At 41.1% G+C, this 17489-nt stretch overlaps 1 protein-coding gene across 2 annotated transcripts in view; it reads right to left on the bottom strand.

The window, feature by feature from the left end:
* The window catches only part of TTC39B (tetratricopeptide repeat domain 39B), a 128249-nt gene that overhangs the window by 57077 nt on the left and 53683 nt on the right, over window positions 1–17489 (bottom strand). For both annotated transcript variants that reach the window (XM_060102110.1, XM_060102112.1), the window contains one exon: window positions 9090–9185. In XM_060102110.1, coding sequence (XP_059958093.1) covers window positions 9090–9185 — 96 coding nt within the window. The remainder of the gene's footprint in view (window positions 1–9089; window positions 9186–17489) is intronic.

Here is a 17489-nt window from a genome sequence, read left to right as displayed (position 1 = left end):
CTTGCACTGCTGGTGGGAATGTAAATTGATACAGCCACTATGGAGAACAGTATGGAGGTTCCTTAAAAAACTAAAAAGAGAACTACTGTACTACCAGCGATCCCACTACTGGGCATATAACCTGAGAAAACCATAATTCAAAGAGTCATGTACCACAATGTTCATTGCAGCTTTGTTTACAATAGCCAGGACATGGAAGCAACCGAAGTGTCCATCGACAGATGAATGGATAAAGAAGATCTGGCACATATATACAATGGAATATTACTCAGCCATAAAAAGAAACGAAACTGAGTTATTTGTAGTGAGGTGGATGGACCTAGAGTCTGTCTTACAGAGTGAAGTAAGTCAGAAAGAGAAAAACAAATACCATATGCTAACACATATATGGAATCTAAAAAAAAAAAAAAAAAAAAAGTCATGAAGATCCTAGGGGCAAGACAGGAATAAAGACACAGACCTACTAGAGAATGGACTTGAGGATACGGGGAGGGGGAAGGGTAAGCTGGGACGAAGTGAGAGAGTGGCATGGACATATATACACTACCAAACGTAAAACAGATAGCTAGTGGGAAGCAGCCGCATAGCACAGGGAGATCAGCTTGGTGCTTTGTGACCACCTAGAGGGGTGGGATAGGGAGGGTGGGAGGGAGATGCAAGAGGGAGGGGATATGGGGATATATGTATATGTATAGCTGATTCACTTTGTTATGCAGCAGAAACTAATACACCATTGTAAAGCAATTATACTCCAATAAAGATGTTAAAAGAAAAGAGACAGCAGGCGCAAAATGGAGTCATTTATGCTAAGCCCCACCAGGACTTAAATAACCTAATTACAGTTCCAACCTTCTCCAAGAATGTGACCTCTAACCAGCCAACCTGGAATTTCCTGAACAGCACTTGGAAATCCACTGATAGACCCCTTCCACTCCCCTTAGGAGGGCAACCTAGCCTAAAACAATGCATTCTTTACTATTAATTTCCTCTTTCCCCTGCTTCTTCCTTGCCTTGAAAAGCCTTTCCTTTCCTGCAGCCTGAAGGAGCTCCTTTCTCTTGCTAGATGGGATGCTGCCCAATTCACAAAGAGTTTAATAAAAACAATTAGATCTTCAAATTTAGTCAGTTGAACTTGTTATTTAACACACGTAAATTCTGTCCTGGCCTTCAATCGACTTCCCTCCTCCACTGTGGAAGAAGCTAGTTTTGCCTGAATCTGCACATTCATTTCAACATTCCTTTACTCCATATAAATGTGTGCTGTTTTGATATCTCCTTCAAATCTGTTTTAACATCTGCCTAGTTCTCTCCCTGATTAATGAGTTAAGTAAAATTTTTAACATCTGTTCATTTTTACATCTGTATGAGTCATGATTTTACCTTTTGAAACTCATGTTAATTATTTATGATTGATAGAAATTCTGCCCTTTAAAATGAGAGCCATCTCTAAAATGTTTTGTGTAACATCTTTTAACAAGAAAATATGTCAGTAAGGAAATAAGCAGTACAATGATTCATTTCAAAGTGCTGAAAGTTGAATTTCTGTGCCACCATTCTCTCCATATTCACTTCTTAAGCAGGAAAACAAAAATGCCACTTCGGTTACTCATCTTCCAGAAGTGAGTTCTGAAGGTGCTGCAGGGAACCACCCACCCTCTGTCCCAGGTCTTCTCATGGCTGGTTCCTTCTTGTTATTCAGATATCAGCTCAAAAAGCACCAACTCAAGACCTGCCTCATTGACCTCAGCCCAACCTCTCCCATTGTTTTGTCTGCTCTATACCACTTATTACCATCCAAAATATCTTGTGCCTATATTTGTGGACCTGTTTGTCTTTGGCTATCTTCCCTCTCTAGGATATAAATGCAAGGAGGTTGTTTTAGTCACTGCTATGCCCCCAGGGCCTTTGGTTGTATCTAGAACATACTACAACCCCGTAAGTATTGTTGAGTGGCCGGATGGGTTGGGGGGATAGAGCGCTGCTCTGCGAGACGCTCAGCAACAGAATTCCTTATGCCTGGGACCTGAAAGCCTCTCTCCTCCAGGGTGGTGCAGAAAGGAGACAAGCTCTTGGAAAAGGGGTTAGCTGGAGAGCTCATTTTGTGATGGTTAATTTTATAAGGCAACTTGAATGGGCTAAGCGATGTCTAGATAGCTGGTACAACATTATTTTTGTGTCTGTGAGGGTGTTTCTGGAAGAGATTAGCCTTTGAATTGGTGAACTGAGTAAAGCAGATGGCCTTCCCCAATGTAGGTGGGCATCAGCCAATCCGTTGGGGGCCAGGATAGAACAAAAAGGCAGAGGAAGGGGGAAAGCGTGATCTCTTCTCTATTTGAGCTGGGACATTTATCTTCTCCTCTCTTGTGCTGCTGGTTACCAGGCTGTCGGGCTTCAAATGAACTGCACCACTGGCTTTCCTGGTTCTGCAGCTTGCAGACAGCAGACCATGGAACTTCTCGGCTTTGATAATCACGTGAGCCAATTCCCATGACAAATCTCTCTCTCTCTCTCTCTCTCTCTCTCTCTCTCTCTCTCTCAATATATCTCCTATTGGTCTTCTTTCTCTGAAGAACCCTAATACTAACACAGAATTGCTTTGCCCTTAAGTTTCTAGTGAATGAAGAGGTCAAATACGAATGCTAGGAGTTCACAAACCTCTCTCATGAAAATTTTTCACAAGTAAACTGCTTAATACCTTCCATATCAGTCCAGCTCCAAATTTTGTCAGTGTTAGTTCCTGAACATCTCTTGGATTTATCCTGTTTCACCTCCACTGCCTGCCAAGTTAGCTGTCATTTGCTGCCTGGTGTCTACAGACACATTTCTCCCCCTACTTCCTCCCCCTACCTGCCCCCCCAATCAAATCTCTACCTAGAATTCATTCAGCTAATATTTATGGAGCTCTAACTACACACCAGGCACTCTTCTAGGTGTTGGGAACACACACTGAGCAGACCCATAGGGTTCCCGGCTGTGGAAGAGCTGGGGAGGGAGGGCAGACTTAAAACAAGGAGACCAGTAACTAAGATCATCTCAGACTGGGATAAGTGGTCTGGGGAAGAAACTGGCTGGGGAAGGGGGTGAGGTGAGGCCCAACATTAATGAGGATGCTCATAGAAAGTTCTTGAAAAGGGTGACATCCAAGTGCTGCAGAGTGGAGGCCGCCATGAGAATATCTAGGTTGAGGGGAGAAGGGAGGTTCTAAGCTGGGAATGCGGTGAGCAAGGCAGAGAGTGGGAGGAAATGAGGACAGAAAGCTGGCAGAAAACAGAAACCACGGTGGCAGAGAAGAGGGACTTTGTTTTGTTCTGTTGTTTTTGTTTTAAATAGCAATGTTATTTTATTTTTTTAATTAATTAATTTACTTTTTTTTTTTTTTTTTTTTGCAGTACGCAGGCCTCTCACTGTTGTGGCCTCTCCCGTTGCGGAGCACAGGCTCCGGACGCGCAGGCTCAGCGGCCATGGCTCACGGGCCCAGCCGCTCCGCGGCATGTGGGATCTACCCGGACCGGGGCACGAACCCGTGTCCCCTGCATCGGCAGGCGGACTCTTAACCACTGCGCCACCAGAGAAGCCCAATTAATTTACTTTTTTAACATCTTTATTGGAGTATAATTGCTTTACAATGGTGTGTTAGTTTCTGCTTTATAACGAAGTGAATCAGCTATTCGTACACATATATCCCCATATACACTCCCTCTTGCAGTCTCCCTCCCTCCCACCCAAGAAGATGGACTTTATTCTAAGAACAAAAGGAAATTTTTAGCTCAGCAACCCCCACTCCCTTCCTCATCACCCCTTCCCTTCAACCATTAGGTTTTCCAGTGTTACCTCTCACCTGTTCTCTTAATTTCCACTCCCACCAGTTCTCTCAGAGTACAGCTCATCTTTTGTTACCAAGAAATGGGCTGAGAACAGATACCAGTCCCCTTGCCACAGAAACAGCCACCTCTGCATCTCAGCTGGCCACACTGGCACCTGGGTGGATGCACTTGCAAGCCCAGCTCAGAGGGAGAAACAGAAGTAGGCACTCGGCACCTCCGAACACCGTGAACTCAATTTTCTAAGCGTTTTACTAACCTGTTCACGTGAAATTAAGACCCCCTCCCCTCCAGAATACCAGTGCTACCATGTGTTCCACAAAGAATGACCAAGAGAGCAAGTGGAATCTCAGCTAGGACTTCTCACACACGTCTTGGGGTCAGCTGTTCTCTCCATTCCCGCTGCCTCCACATTAACTGAGACTATCACCACTTCAAGCCTGAATTCTGAAAGTCTCCAAGAATGCCTTCGTATTACCAGCTGTGCTTAGGCGGCTCTCAAACTTTAGCGTGCATTCAACTCACCAGAGGGCTTGTTAAAACAATACCACTAGGCCTCACCACCAGAGTTTCTGATTCAGTAGGCCTGGGGTGGGCTCAGCAAGCTCCCAGATAATACTAATTTTTCTGGACACCACCCTCAGACTATTCTGCCTAAAACAGATGTTCAATCACACTGCCCCCTTAGATCAAGGACCTAAAATGGCAGCCACACTTACCACATAAACCCTTCTGCTCAGCCTCATAACAACTGTCCAACCAGCCTAGAGTGATGAGTACGACTATTTAAAAACAGCCAAGGATCTCCAAGAGGCTCATCGTTGTGACATCATCCTCCTGAAGCCTGATGTGATAGAATGAAAATTCCTGGGCCGGCAATCAGAAGTCAGCATTGCCATTCTCTAGCCTGTGACCTTCAGAAAGTCACTCCACCTCCCTGAGTCCACTGCCTCATCTTTGAAATGCCCTCCCATTTCACAATGTGTGCAGGAGAAGCCAAGGCCATGGTTGCTACGAGGGTACTTGGTGAACTGTCAAGGCCTATGCAAATTAACAACCATGTATATATAATTCTCCAGAAGCTGTGAGCGCTCAGCCCTTCTCAGAGGAACTATACACTCATGGTCTCCATCTGTGGAAACCCCACCCAGGTGCCTCTATTAATATATATCTTCAGTAAATATATATCTTTCTTCCTGTTTCTGAATTAGAAGATATGTTCATCTAAAGGCAAAATGAGTTTTTCAGTCTTCTACTTTAAAAAGGATGGGCTTCCCTGGTGGTGCAGTGGTTAAGGATCCACATGCCAATGCAGGGGACACGGGTTCGAGCCCTGGTCCGGGAAGATCCCACATGCTGTGGAGCAACTAAGCCCGCGAGCCACAACTACTGACCCCGCGTGCCACAGCTACTGAAGCCCATGCGCCTAGAGCCTGTGCTCTGCAACAACAGAAACCACCGCAATGAGAAGCCCACACACTGCAGTGAAGAGTAGCCCCCGCTCATCACAACTAGAGAAAGCCCGCGCGCAGCAATGAAGACCCAACGCAGCCAAAATTAAATAAATAAATTTTAAAAATAAAATAAAATTAAGTAAATAAAAAGGAAAAATATCTAAAATAATAACTTGTTTATGTACTGAAGCAACTGTGGAACACAAGCCAAGTTAGCAATGATGACGGGGGGAAAGAATAAAATGTCAATATGGAAGATAAAGGAGGAATAAATTATGTTCAGAACATCTGAAGCATTATTTGTTACAAAGTTTTTCTTATTAAAACCTTACTGGTGGGCTTCCCTGGTGGCGCAGTGGTTGAGAGTCCGCCTGCCAATGCAGGGGACACGGGTTCGTGCCCCAGTCTGGGTAGATCCCACATGCCACGGAGTGGCTAGGCCCGTGAGCCATGGCCGCTGAGCCTGCGCCTCCGGAGCCTGTGCTCCTCAACAGGAGACGCCACAGCAGTGAGAGGCCCACATACCACCAAAAAAAAAAAAAAAAAAAAAAAAAGAAATCCTTTAATCCTGAGATGCTATACCTCTGTTCTTCTTCCTGCTTTCGACAAGTTTCTCAAGTAGATCAAGAAGACAAAATATACTTTGTCTTAGAGATTTGAAAGTGGGCAACCTTGTCGTCATTCCATTTCCTACGCAAGGCCAAACAACATGTCTCTCAACTCAAAAAGATATGGTAAGAGGAGGAAATGATGGGAAGGCTCAGGGCCAGGGTGGAAAGTCTTTCCTCCTTTTTCCAAAAGTGACTTTAACACAACTGCTTCTGGGTGTCAACAGATATGAAGTGACGAACACAGAACTTAACAAATATCTGCAACTTTGTCACTGGTGCCCTGGAAGGACACGGGCGATAACTCGAACTCAAAATATTTCAGAGTTTTGCAAGGCATTTCAGTTAGCCATGTACTGCTCTCGACATCAGGATCCTTACATGGAAAGATTCTTTCCTGGCTCTTTCAAGTTGAAGTATAATCAAAAGAAACCATGGTTGTCAAAACACTTTGTAAGACTAAACAGATGAGAGGGATTACAACCAGGGAAGCAAATGGGTTCATCATTAAAGATGCTCTGGCCAGGAAATGAGGAGATGGAGCATCAAGATGCAAATCAACCACTGCCTGGCTGAGGCACCTTGGGTATGTCACCTGCCATCCAGGATTGCTTGTTTGTGAAATAGTGACTAAACTCCCTCCTTGATTGCCTCACAGCTTTGTGTAGAAGAGCAATACACCGGGTGTCAGTGGAGCAGTCACATGGGGAGTATACATTAGCTAGGGTGCCATTATGCTCTATGCGGTCTAACTACCCACATACTTGCTCAAGTTTGAAGCATTGCTCAACTTTGCAGATGTCCTTCTGGGCTGCTTCACAATAAATTTACAAGTGCTTGTTTTTACAAATGCATTAGAAGACCTGTTGACTGAAAGGCAGAGTAGGAATATTTGTTTCATTTTTTTAAAGAAAAATCTTAATTTTAATAATTTAATTTTAAAATGAAACCTACAAATGCTAATACTATACTTCTTACGTTTCCCTTCTGTTTCTTCCTTTATGTCTTTAACCTTTCCTCTCTGCCCTCTTTCCAACTCAGAAAATGCACAAATCTCACTCATTTCTACTTAAAGTAAAACCAGCCAAAAAGATAACTTTCGATTTTGTCTTCTCTCCTGAACTTCTCCCACTCCTTCTCTTCATAGGCAAAAGCTTCAAAAAAGAGTTGACTCTCACTTTCCCTACTTCCCCTCCTCCCATTCATCTTCCACTGTAGCCTGGCAAGGAACCCTCTAAGCTAAAGGTCTATGATGACCTAACTACAAAATACAAAGGATGCTTTCCAGCCTTTATCCACGTAGACCTCTCTGCAACACCTGGCTCTGTTGACCTCATTCCAGAACTCATCCCTCCCCAACCCCTTGCCCATCTTGCAGCTACCATCTCATTTAATCATTCTGTCCCTCAAACCTCCATAGCTCTGCATGAAATCATTCCATTAGCTGCTCCTTCAATGTCTGTGTTCATGGGGCTTCCTTCCTTCACTCTCTTCTCATTTGTTTTGCTCTCTCTTGGAAAGAGCACATACAGTTCATGCCTTCAAAACTACACATCGGGCTTCCCTGGTGGCGCAGTGGTTGAGAGTCCGCCTGCCGGTGCAGGGAACACGGGTTCATGCCCTGGTCCGGGAAGATCCCACATGCCACGGAGCGGCTGGGCCCGTGAGCCATGGCCGCTGAGCCTGCGCGTCCGGAGCCTGTGCTCTGCAGCGGGAAAGGCCACAACAGAGAGAGGCCCACGTACCGCAAAAGAAACAAACAACAACAACAACAACAAAAAACTACACATATGCTGAAAATTCCCAGTCTACCGATACAGCCCAGAGCTCTCTCTGAATGCTATGCCCTTAATTTATCACTGCTTTCAGTAATATTTTTTAAATTTATTTTATCCCAGCTTTCAAACTCAGCATTATATAAATTTTGATGCAGTGGTTACCTAGGAAACTATCAGATCAGTTAGAGGACAACTATGAGGGAGGAATACATATTTCTGAAGATAGCTCAGATTTCCATGAGCAGAGACATATGAAATTAAAAAGTAATGTGGAAAATAAACGCCTTCAGATCCTGAGAAGTTATTTTCAACTTCATCTCCATTCCTCAATCCTTATAAATATTGCACCCCTTCATTATATTGTGAGGGTTGAGTCCTAAGACAAACCGCCAAGCCCATGAGTATTGTGAACATGCTCAAAAGTAGCTGAAATTTCAAATGCAAAATCTAAAATGCCGAAGATGTGCTGTATAAAGTTTAATAAACGCGTAAGGATAAATGGAAAGCACTTATTCATGGTATAAAATAAAGCTTTAACAGAGTTGCCTTAATAACCGAGAAAGGAACAACTTACATATTCAAAAAATGACAACTGGCTAAAGTAATTCTAAAATGGGCAGAAAGGAACAGTACTTAGCAATCAAATATGATATTATAAAACATATTCAGTGAAAAGGAAAAATGTCATGATATATTATGCTTTGAAAAGTGGGTTACCAAAGAGTAAAATTAATATGATCCCAATTTAGAAAAAAAATTAATATCTCTATATATGAAGAGAAAAAGAGAGAATACACACCCAAAAAACAGTTATGGTGATGGTAATACATATTTTATCTCTCCTTTGTGCTTTTGTATATCTCCTGAATTGTCTACGACAAATGCTTCTTAAATGCACTTTTAAGCCAAAGTTACAAGAAGAATACAATTAGAAAAACAATCACAATACAATGTTCAATGAATAAGGTATGGCTACATCTATATCAAGGAGCACATGCCTAGAGAAAAGACTGGAATGAAATATACCAAAATTCTAACAGTCCGTGTTAAACTGCTCCTAATTCTTCTTTCTTCCATCTTCCCTGATGCTTGGCAATATGGTTACATTATTTCATAATAAAATAAATGGTTAAAATTTTTTAAGATAAAAATAGGCTCAAGAGGGAGTTGTACCCCAAGAGTTGAATTTGGTTTTGTTTCTGCTTTTATGTAACAGGGTCACCTACTCACTAAATCCCTTAGGAGCTCCGAGACTCCTTCCTTAATTTGTAAAATGGGCACTACACCTACCCAGGCCTCTCTCCACCCTACCCATTAGTAAAACACAAAGTCCTATCATAACATCAACACTGCAATTTACCCAAGGGTTGGACTGCTCTCCCCAGTCCCCCAGGAATACCCGCAACGCCCCCCCATCCCGTTCCTGACCTTTTCACATTAGATGTTCGGTGCTGTCCAGATGCCTGTTTTGTATCAAATGATGAGAAGTGTTGGCTGCTTGTTGCCATATCTACACGAGAAGGCCTGTTAATAAAAAGGCAGTGAGGTTGTTACTTCTTTGTCTTACAGGAAAAGTCTACATAGATTAAAGTATACAACACAAGTCCTTCAATTATTTATATTATCTCACTTCCATTTCTTATTAGTTTTGAAAATCAAATAGCAGAATCCACTCAGTTACATGGTGAATATTCCTGAAATACAGCCCCAATAAAATAAACTTATTTTTCTTTATATTTCAGTACACAAAAAAGAAATTAATGAAATCACCCCCCAAAACTCTCCACCCAAAGATAACATTGTAGCTTGTATATATCCTTCCAAATCTTTTCCCAAGTAAATCTATCTATCTATCTGTCTATATTTTTCTTAATTGGAATGGAATATTACTGTAGGGGAGGAAAAAGTTTTTGTCAACCCTCTTAGGGTCCCCGGCTGGGTCTGGAAATTAAACTGACAAAGACAGATCAACAAGAGAAAAGCACACAAATGTAATTGAATGGTTACATGTACGTGAGAGCCTTCATAGGAGAATGAAGACCCAAAGAAGTAAGCAGAGCAGAAATCTTTTATACCTTTCTGACAAAGAAACAATACATTTGTCAAGAATTGGCAAAACAAATGGTGAAGGCCTAGTGGTAAATGGTGAAGGAATAACTTGGAATAAATAAGGGTTAATTTAACAAGATTTGTCTGCAGACTCTCTGAGCTGTACGAGTCTGTCTCCAGTAAAAACAGAATTTATGTCCTACCTTGAGGCAGAAAGAGGGAACTTTTTCAGTGTTTACTGCTTCTTGATTGCCTTCAGCTCAAAATGATTTTTATGTCAAAGAGGCATACGTATTTTGGGATAACATATTCTGGTTTCCTTCATTATATGCTAAATTTATCCTGAATCTTTTCTTCTCAACAAATACAGAGTTGCTCTATCATAGCTAGTGTCCACATAGCAGTCTACTGAAGAGAGGTAACATAATGTGTTACCTGTCCCTCACTCTGAGGCGTGCTAGTTGCTCCCAATGTTTGGCAATTATCAATACAAACAATACTGCAATAAGCCCCTTTACTCACTTGCCTGATTATTTCCTAAGGATAAATTCTGGAGTGAAAGGGCAAGTATTTTGTAAAATATCTTATGTTTTAAAAACTGCCTTGTTTCCCATTATATATTTATACCACAGAATGCCGAGGTAACATAAAGGAGCTGGAGACCAATCTGGTTTGCAGAATCTCAGGCCACATTTTGACCTAGATCTACCGCAGAGACACATGCGAAGGCAAGCCTACTGCAGAGAAGGAAACTTCCATAGAGCTTAAGAATGAGCCCTGCCCTGTATATAACAGAATCGTCAACCTCCCATCAACGATTCACCTTAACTGTCCACAAGCCATAGAGAAGAGAGGAAAGGGTTATTGACCATCCCTTTAGGAAAGCTTCTTTTTTTTTTAATTCTAAGATGTCAATGCCCTTATTGTACATTAAGTGGAGTTTGATTATATTCTACCTTCAGACTTCCCAATACCCGGTAATATTTTATATTCAACATTCATCTTTTCTTGAACATGTCAAGTTTCCTAAATTTCATACATCAGGTTAGGGGAAAATCAAGGTTCTTTTCAGAAGGGTGGTTGGGTGTGGGTGATGGGAGAAAAGAAAACGCCACGGTTAAGTGGAAATGTAGCTTGAAGGCATGTTATTTTCTATCACAAGAACTTCTTACCAGGAGAATGGAGGAAGCCCTAAGCACTTAGGTAAACGAGACTCCAGGGTACTGACTGACATCTCAGTTTACAAGCAGGGAAAGAGGAATAGATAGATTCAAAGGGCTGTCTAGCCTTTTGGACCATTCTTGCCTATCTGTTCCCTTACAGATTCATTTATAAGGGCTAGAAAAATATGTTCTCTGAAATGTATATAAAAATATCCCCATTTCTCATTTGCCTTATCTTTAATTTTAAAATTCTCCCCAATATTGAAATTTTTATATAATCAAAATTAATCATTTCCCTTTAATATTTCTGATTTTGAGGGCACACTTAGGAAAACCTCCCCTCCACAAAGATTATATAACATAATTGCTGCTTATTTTTTTAATATTTAATGTGCTGATCCATTTATAATTTGAGTATATGGTACAAGATAGTGCTGTGTATTTTTCTTAATCTTTTGCCATTTTTCCCAAGCTAATTTTTAAAAGCCTGTATCTTTACCCCAATGATTTGACATACCATATATATAAAACACTAAATTAATTAAGTTCTGCTAAAATCAAGTCTGTTGTGTCAGGTAAATGTTGCATGTTTCAAAGCTACAATTATAGCATCTTTACCAGGCAGAAAACACTTAAATTTAGCAGAACTTAATAATTATTAATAAAACAATACTAGATTTTTTTCATTTTTCTGGGGTACAAAAGTTTCGTTTTTTATGCTTTTATATACATGTACATTAAGTCCCAGAAATTCTACAGTATTTTAAAATTCATATTAGTATCACAATAAGTACATCATGCTACAAACTGATTTTTTTCCGTTTTTTATAGACCTAATTCACTCACTTACTAGATAGTAAACTACTATCTAGTATTTTATCAAGAACCTATTTTCCCCTTTTTTATGAGAAATGCTTAAACACATGGAGAAAATAATTTAACACACAAGTATATCTAGAATCCACTTTTGTGTACAGTGTGATCTAAATTTAATTGTTTCCCCTACGGATGGGCAATTATCCCAACAGCAATGAATAACTCATCCTTCAGCTACTCAGTAGCTTTGAAATAAGATAAAAAAAAAGATCGCATGCCCACTCAATGCCATCTTGGAGCATTGTCTAACAGGCCCACCCAAGGAATATTTCATTCTATAAGGGATATATCCTTGTTTGACTTGCTATTTTCTATTGATTAAGGTCTATATTCTATAAAATAATATGTTAACTTGAAGATTTTTTTTGTCTGGTACATATGCAAATAATTTGGTATGGTTATGGTTTTATTGCCTTGTAAGAGATTAACCAGTTTTGTATATAACAAATCATTCGAACATTCTTCCTTCAATTCCCCAAATGCTCTTGGAACAGTTTCACCATCTTGATGATTTCCTCATTGATAAGTAAATGTTTGACATGCGTTTACGGTAAAATTATCACACTCCAACATAATGAATGATGCTGTTATCTCTAACCCAGGGCAGGTTTCCGTACATGTACAGGGCAGTTTCAGGCACTCTTTTGATCCATTCACTTATTTGCCTCTGTCTGCACCATTCACACAACTTTCATTAGCTTGGCTTTATTAGATCCTATATGGCAATGGGCAAGCCCTCTACTTTATTAAATGCTCTTTGGGGGAGGGGGGTGTCTGGGACTGCTATTGCAACTTCATTCTTATTTACAAATTTTAGAATCAGTTACTGTAAAGTTCCAAGAGAAGTCCTGCTGAGGTTTTGAGTGGGACTTCATTACATTTTCAGAGATTTTGCAGAGAACTGTCATCTTTACAATATTATATTTTTCACATCTATACACATTTATTCAGGTCTTCTCTTACTTCCTTCAATAAAGGAAGGAAATATACATAAAACACTGCACTGAGGTACGTGTACCCTTGCAAAGACGCCATGCTAGATGTTCCTTATATTGTTTTAGTTTTAGAATGTGTACCACCAAAGCAAGTACAGTCAGTAAAATTTTAACTGAAAAAAATGACTTGTTTTTTCCACTTCTGAGCATAACCTAGACGTTAAACTCAAATGTCAGGAAAAAAATGTATTTTTAGCTAGAGAAAAATATTGCTACTGGGTTTATAGAGGCTAAGAAAAACAGTACATCATATTTCATTTACAGGTATAGGTATGCTAGGAAATGTGTCCTTATTTTGCCCTGATTTTACTGCTTTAATTTCTCTAAGTTTTTAAACAGCTTTATTGATACATTATTCACAGACCATACAATTCACTCATTTAAATTATACAGTCAATGTTTTTTAATATTCATAGATAGTATGTCACTTTCACCACAATCTAATTTTACACTTTGTCACCCAAAAGATACTCTATATCCATCCACCAGCAATTGCTTCGCATGTCCCTCCACCTCTAGCCCTAAGAAACCACTAATTTACTTCCTGTATGTACAGATTTGCCTATTCTGGATGTTTTATATTAATGAAATTATATAATATGTGGTCTTTCATGATTGGTTTTTTTCACTTAGCATAATGTTTTCAAGAGTCATTTGAGCTGTTGCATGTATCAATACTTCATTGTTTTTTACTGCTAAATAATAATCCATTGCATAGATATAACACACTTCATTTGTCATTTCATTAGTTTATGGGTATATGGGTTATTTCCACTTTTTGGCTATTATGAATAATGCTGCTATTAATATTCATGTACAAGTTCTTGTGTGGACATATACTTCATTTCTCTTGGTATACAACTAGGAGTGGAATTGCCGAATCCTATGGTAACTCTATGTTTGACATTTTGAAGAGCTGCCAGACCATTTTCCAAAGTGACTGTGTGATTTTACATTCCCACCAGTAATGTATGAAAGTTTCAGTTTCTCCACATCTTGGACAACACGTGTTACTGTCCATCTTCGGGGGTGTGATGGTATCTTATTGTGGTTTTGATTTGCATTTGTCTAATGACTGGTACTGAGTATCTGCTTAGCTATATATTAACCATTTGTATGTCTTCTTTGGAAAAATGCCTGTTCAGGTTCTTTGGCCATTTTTTAATTGGGTTACTTGCCTTTTTATTATCGAGTTTCATACCACTCTAAATTTTTTTTTAATTAATTTATTCTTGCTGTGTTGGTTCTTCGTTTCTGTGCGAGGGCTTTCTCCAGTTGTGGCAAGTGGGGGCCACTCTTCATCACGGTGCGCGGGCCTCTCACTATCGCGACCTCTCCTGTTGCGGAGCACAGGCTCCAGACGCGCAGGCTCAGTAGTTGTGGCTCACGGGCCCAGTTGCTCCGCGGCATGTGGGATCTTCCCAGACCAGGGCTCGAACCCGTGTCCCCTGCATTAGCAGGCAGACTCTCAACCACTGCGCCACCAGGGAAGCCCACCACTCTAATTTTTAATCACTAGGTAGAACTATTCTCAGATGAAAAGCTTACAGCTTCATTTTTTATACTTTTTCTCTCATTCAAATCATAGTTAGCAGAATCAATTCAAATTTAATTGCCCCCAATAAATCTGATACAATGAGCTATGTTCCTGCACCATGAAATACAAGCTAGACTATTTGAAAAAGAAAAAAATGAAATAAAATTTCAAAAATTAATAAAAAGACACTTAATATCTTTGAGGCTTTTTCATCAAAGTTAAAATCTCTCTTTAGGGGACGAGAGAAATGCATGAAGAAAGACCAGTGGGTGTGCTCCAGGAGGCACCATTATGAAACCTACAGTCGGAATGGCGCCCACTGGAGCTATGACACAGGACTCCAGGGGCACCACCGACAGATTTCTGGGAAACCTACTGCTTCATATTATTGCCCATATGACCAACCTGTCTTTCTTACCAAAGAAAACTGCTCCTCAGACCAAATTCTGTCCCACGGATGATGTTTTCAAATAGCCATTCTCATGGCCAGCGATGAGAGGAAAAAGGGAGGTGCTACTCCTACTGCTGGGAGAGCAGAACAGCCCAGAAATTACCAGGCACTCCCCAAATACATGTTACTGTCAACTTCACCCCCTCGCCTGCTGTGCTATCAGAATCAAAGGAAAGGAGCTTCCCGGTGGTGCAGTGGTTAAGAATCCGCCTGCCAACGCAGGGGACATGGGTTCAAGCCCTGGTCCGGGAAGATCCCACATGCCACAGAGCAACTAAGCCCGTGTGCCGCAACTACTGAGCCTGCGCTCTAGAGCCCGCAAGCCACAACTACTGAGCCCGTGCGCCACAACTACTGAGCCTGCGGGCCACAACTACTGAAGCCCGTGTGCCTAGAGCCCGTGCTCCACAACAAGAGATGCCACCGCAATGAGAAGCCCGCGCACCGCAACGAAGAGTAGCCCCCGCTTGCTGCAATTAGAGAAAGCCCACACGCAGCAACGAAGAGCCAATGCAGCCAAAAATAAATTAATTAAAAATAAATAAATTTTAAAAAAGAATCAAAGGAAAGAAATTTCAACATTTTTTTTTGCTATACTAGTCCTACCCTTTAGAGGGAAGATCTAAAAAGCTGAAAAAGGCCAAAGGGCAAGCACCAACACAGGATATAATTATTCTATTAGGTGAGATACTAGTGAATTTATAAACTAGATAAACTACCCCTAAAAAATTCATGCTTAGACTTATTAAAAAAGGCTTCCTCGATCAATATTTTAAACCTTCATATTATCTGAAGGACTTGGGTGGTTTTTACATTCTTTGTGCTTTTCCATAAAAGGAAGAGCTCAAGGAGGTGGAGAAACTTAACTTGGAAGAAAGAAGAGTTAGAGGAAAGCAGAGAAAAAGGAAGAACATGAGAGCTATTTCCAGACACTTCCCTCCCTTGTTCACTTGGAAGGTTCCAATGCATCCTTCTAGATCAGCTTCTCTGGAGCTGTATCCTACTCCCAAACGATTCAGAAAAATACATAATAGTGAGTATACAGACAGAGAAAAATACACAAATGTGGCAAAATGTTAAAAAGGGATTCAGGGTATAGAGAAGTTCTCTGTATTATTCTCATACCTTTACTCTAAGTATGGAGTTACTGCAAAATAAGACGTTTTTAAAAGACAGCTCCTGTAGCAAAGGGCAGAGAACAGGGATTAAATAGGAGTGGCCACTAGGCCTCCGGTACCTGTGGACCAGCCAACACCAGTGGAGAATGCCAAGCCCTTGGGGTCATGGGCACACCAACAGGTCCAGCCATCACAAGTGCTTCGGGAGCAAAGGCAGCAAGGACAGGGGTCACTGCAAAAATAGCTGATGAGACGTCAACCAGAGAGCAACACCCAGACCAGGGCTCCATCCCTGTGTCACTTCCTCCTGCCCCCAGAGGCCATCTGGGAAGGAGGAGAGGGAGGGTAACCTTTGAGAAGGGAGATGTCAGCCCGATGCAGAGTTTAAATTTTTACTTGCCTGGGCATTTACCTCTCCTACTCCCCCAAGAAAATCTGAGTCCCTCTGAAAGAGGCTGTCTGAATTTTGAACAGATGATGTCATCTTTAATTGACAACTTAATGGTTTTTTTCCCATCCTCAAGGGAGATGAGAGTTCCAGGACAAAGTGAGGACAGGTGAAAAGAATAAAAGTTCATCTCTGGATAAAAGAGAAAGCATGCTCAGACCCTACTCCCTAAGAAAATGGAGAGTGGGATTTACTGTCTCTTTAGAAAAAAGAAAGTACCCCAATAGATGCTGTTTTTCGTGCCCAGAGCCACAGCAAATCACTGACAGAGTTGGAAACTAAAATCAGAGCCTGTATCTTTTCAGTTTCTTTCCTTAGGCAAAGCAAACTGTACTCCACGTTATTTAAAACAAGTAACAATAGAATGTTAGTTGGCAAGAGATATACACGGTACCTGTTTCATTTTGCTGGGTTTTTTTTTTTTTTTTTACTGATTTTTTTAAATTTAAAAGAAAATCTCTTCCCTACTGGAAGGTTCTCTTATTTCTAGTGGAAAACTTCTACCTAATCTTTTAATTATCCTTCTTCAGTTCCCTACTGTAGTGCGAGTTAGGAGAAAGCATGCCGCAACACAGGCAGAATGTTGGATTCTACCCTAGCTGTGCAAGCAGTGTGACTATGGACCAATCACTCACCTCTGCCAGGGGCTGGGGGTGGGGTGAGTAGGAAGCAGGGAGGCTACTGTTTAATGTGTGTAGAGTTTCCGTTTTACAACATGAAAAGAGTTACGGAGGTGAATGGTGGTGATGGTTGCACCACATTATGAATGTATTTATTAATACGACTGCAGTGGTGGTTATGATGGTTAAAGTTTATGTTACATGTATTTTACAATGATAAAAACAAAAACAACAAAAATGGGGGACTTCCCTGGTGGCACAGTGGTTAAGAATTCACCTGCTAATGCAGGGGACATGGGTTCGAGCCATGGTCCAGGAAGATCCCACATGCCGTGGAGCAACTAAGCCCGTGTGCCACAACTACTGAGCCTGTGTGCCACAACAACTGTAGCCCGTGTGCCTAGAGCCTGTGCTCCACAGCAAGAGAAGCCACCTCAATGAGAAGCCCATGCACTGCAGCGAAGAGTAGCCCCCATTCACCACAACTAGAGAAAGCCTGTGCACAGCAACAAAGACCCAATGCAGCCATAAGTAAATAAATAAATTTATATATAAAAAGGGGGGGGGGAGC

Source organism: Mesoplodon densirostris, chromosome 6 (genome assembly GCF_025265405.1).
Source record: "Mesoplodon densirostris isolate mMesDen1 chromosome 6, mMesDen1 primary haplotype, whole genome shotgun sequence".
NCBI lineage: Eukaryota > Metazoa > Chordata > Mammalia > Artiodactyla > Ziphiidae > Mesoplodon > Mesoplodon densirostris.
This window is presented reverse-complemented; position numbering and strand designations above follow the sequence as displayed.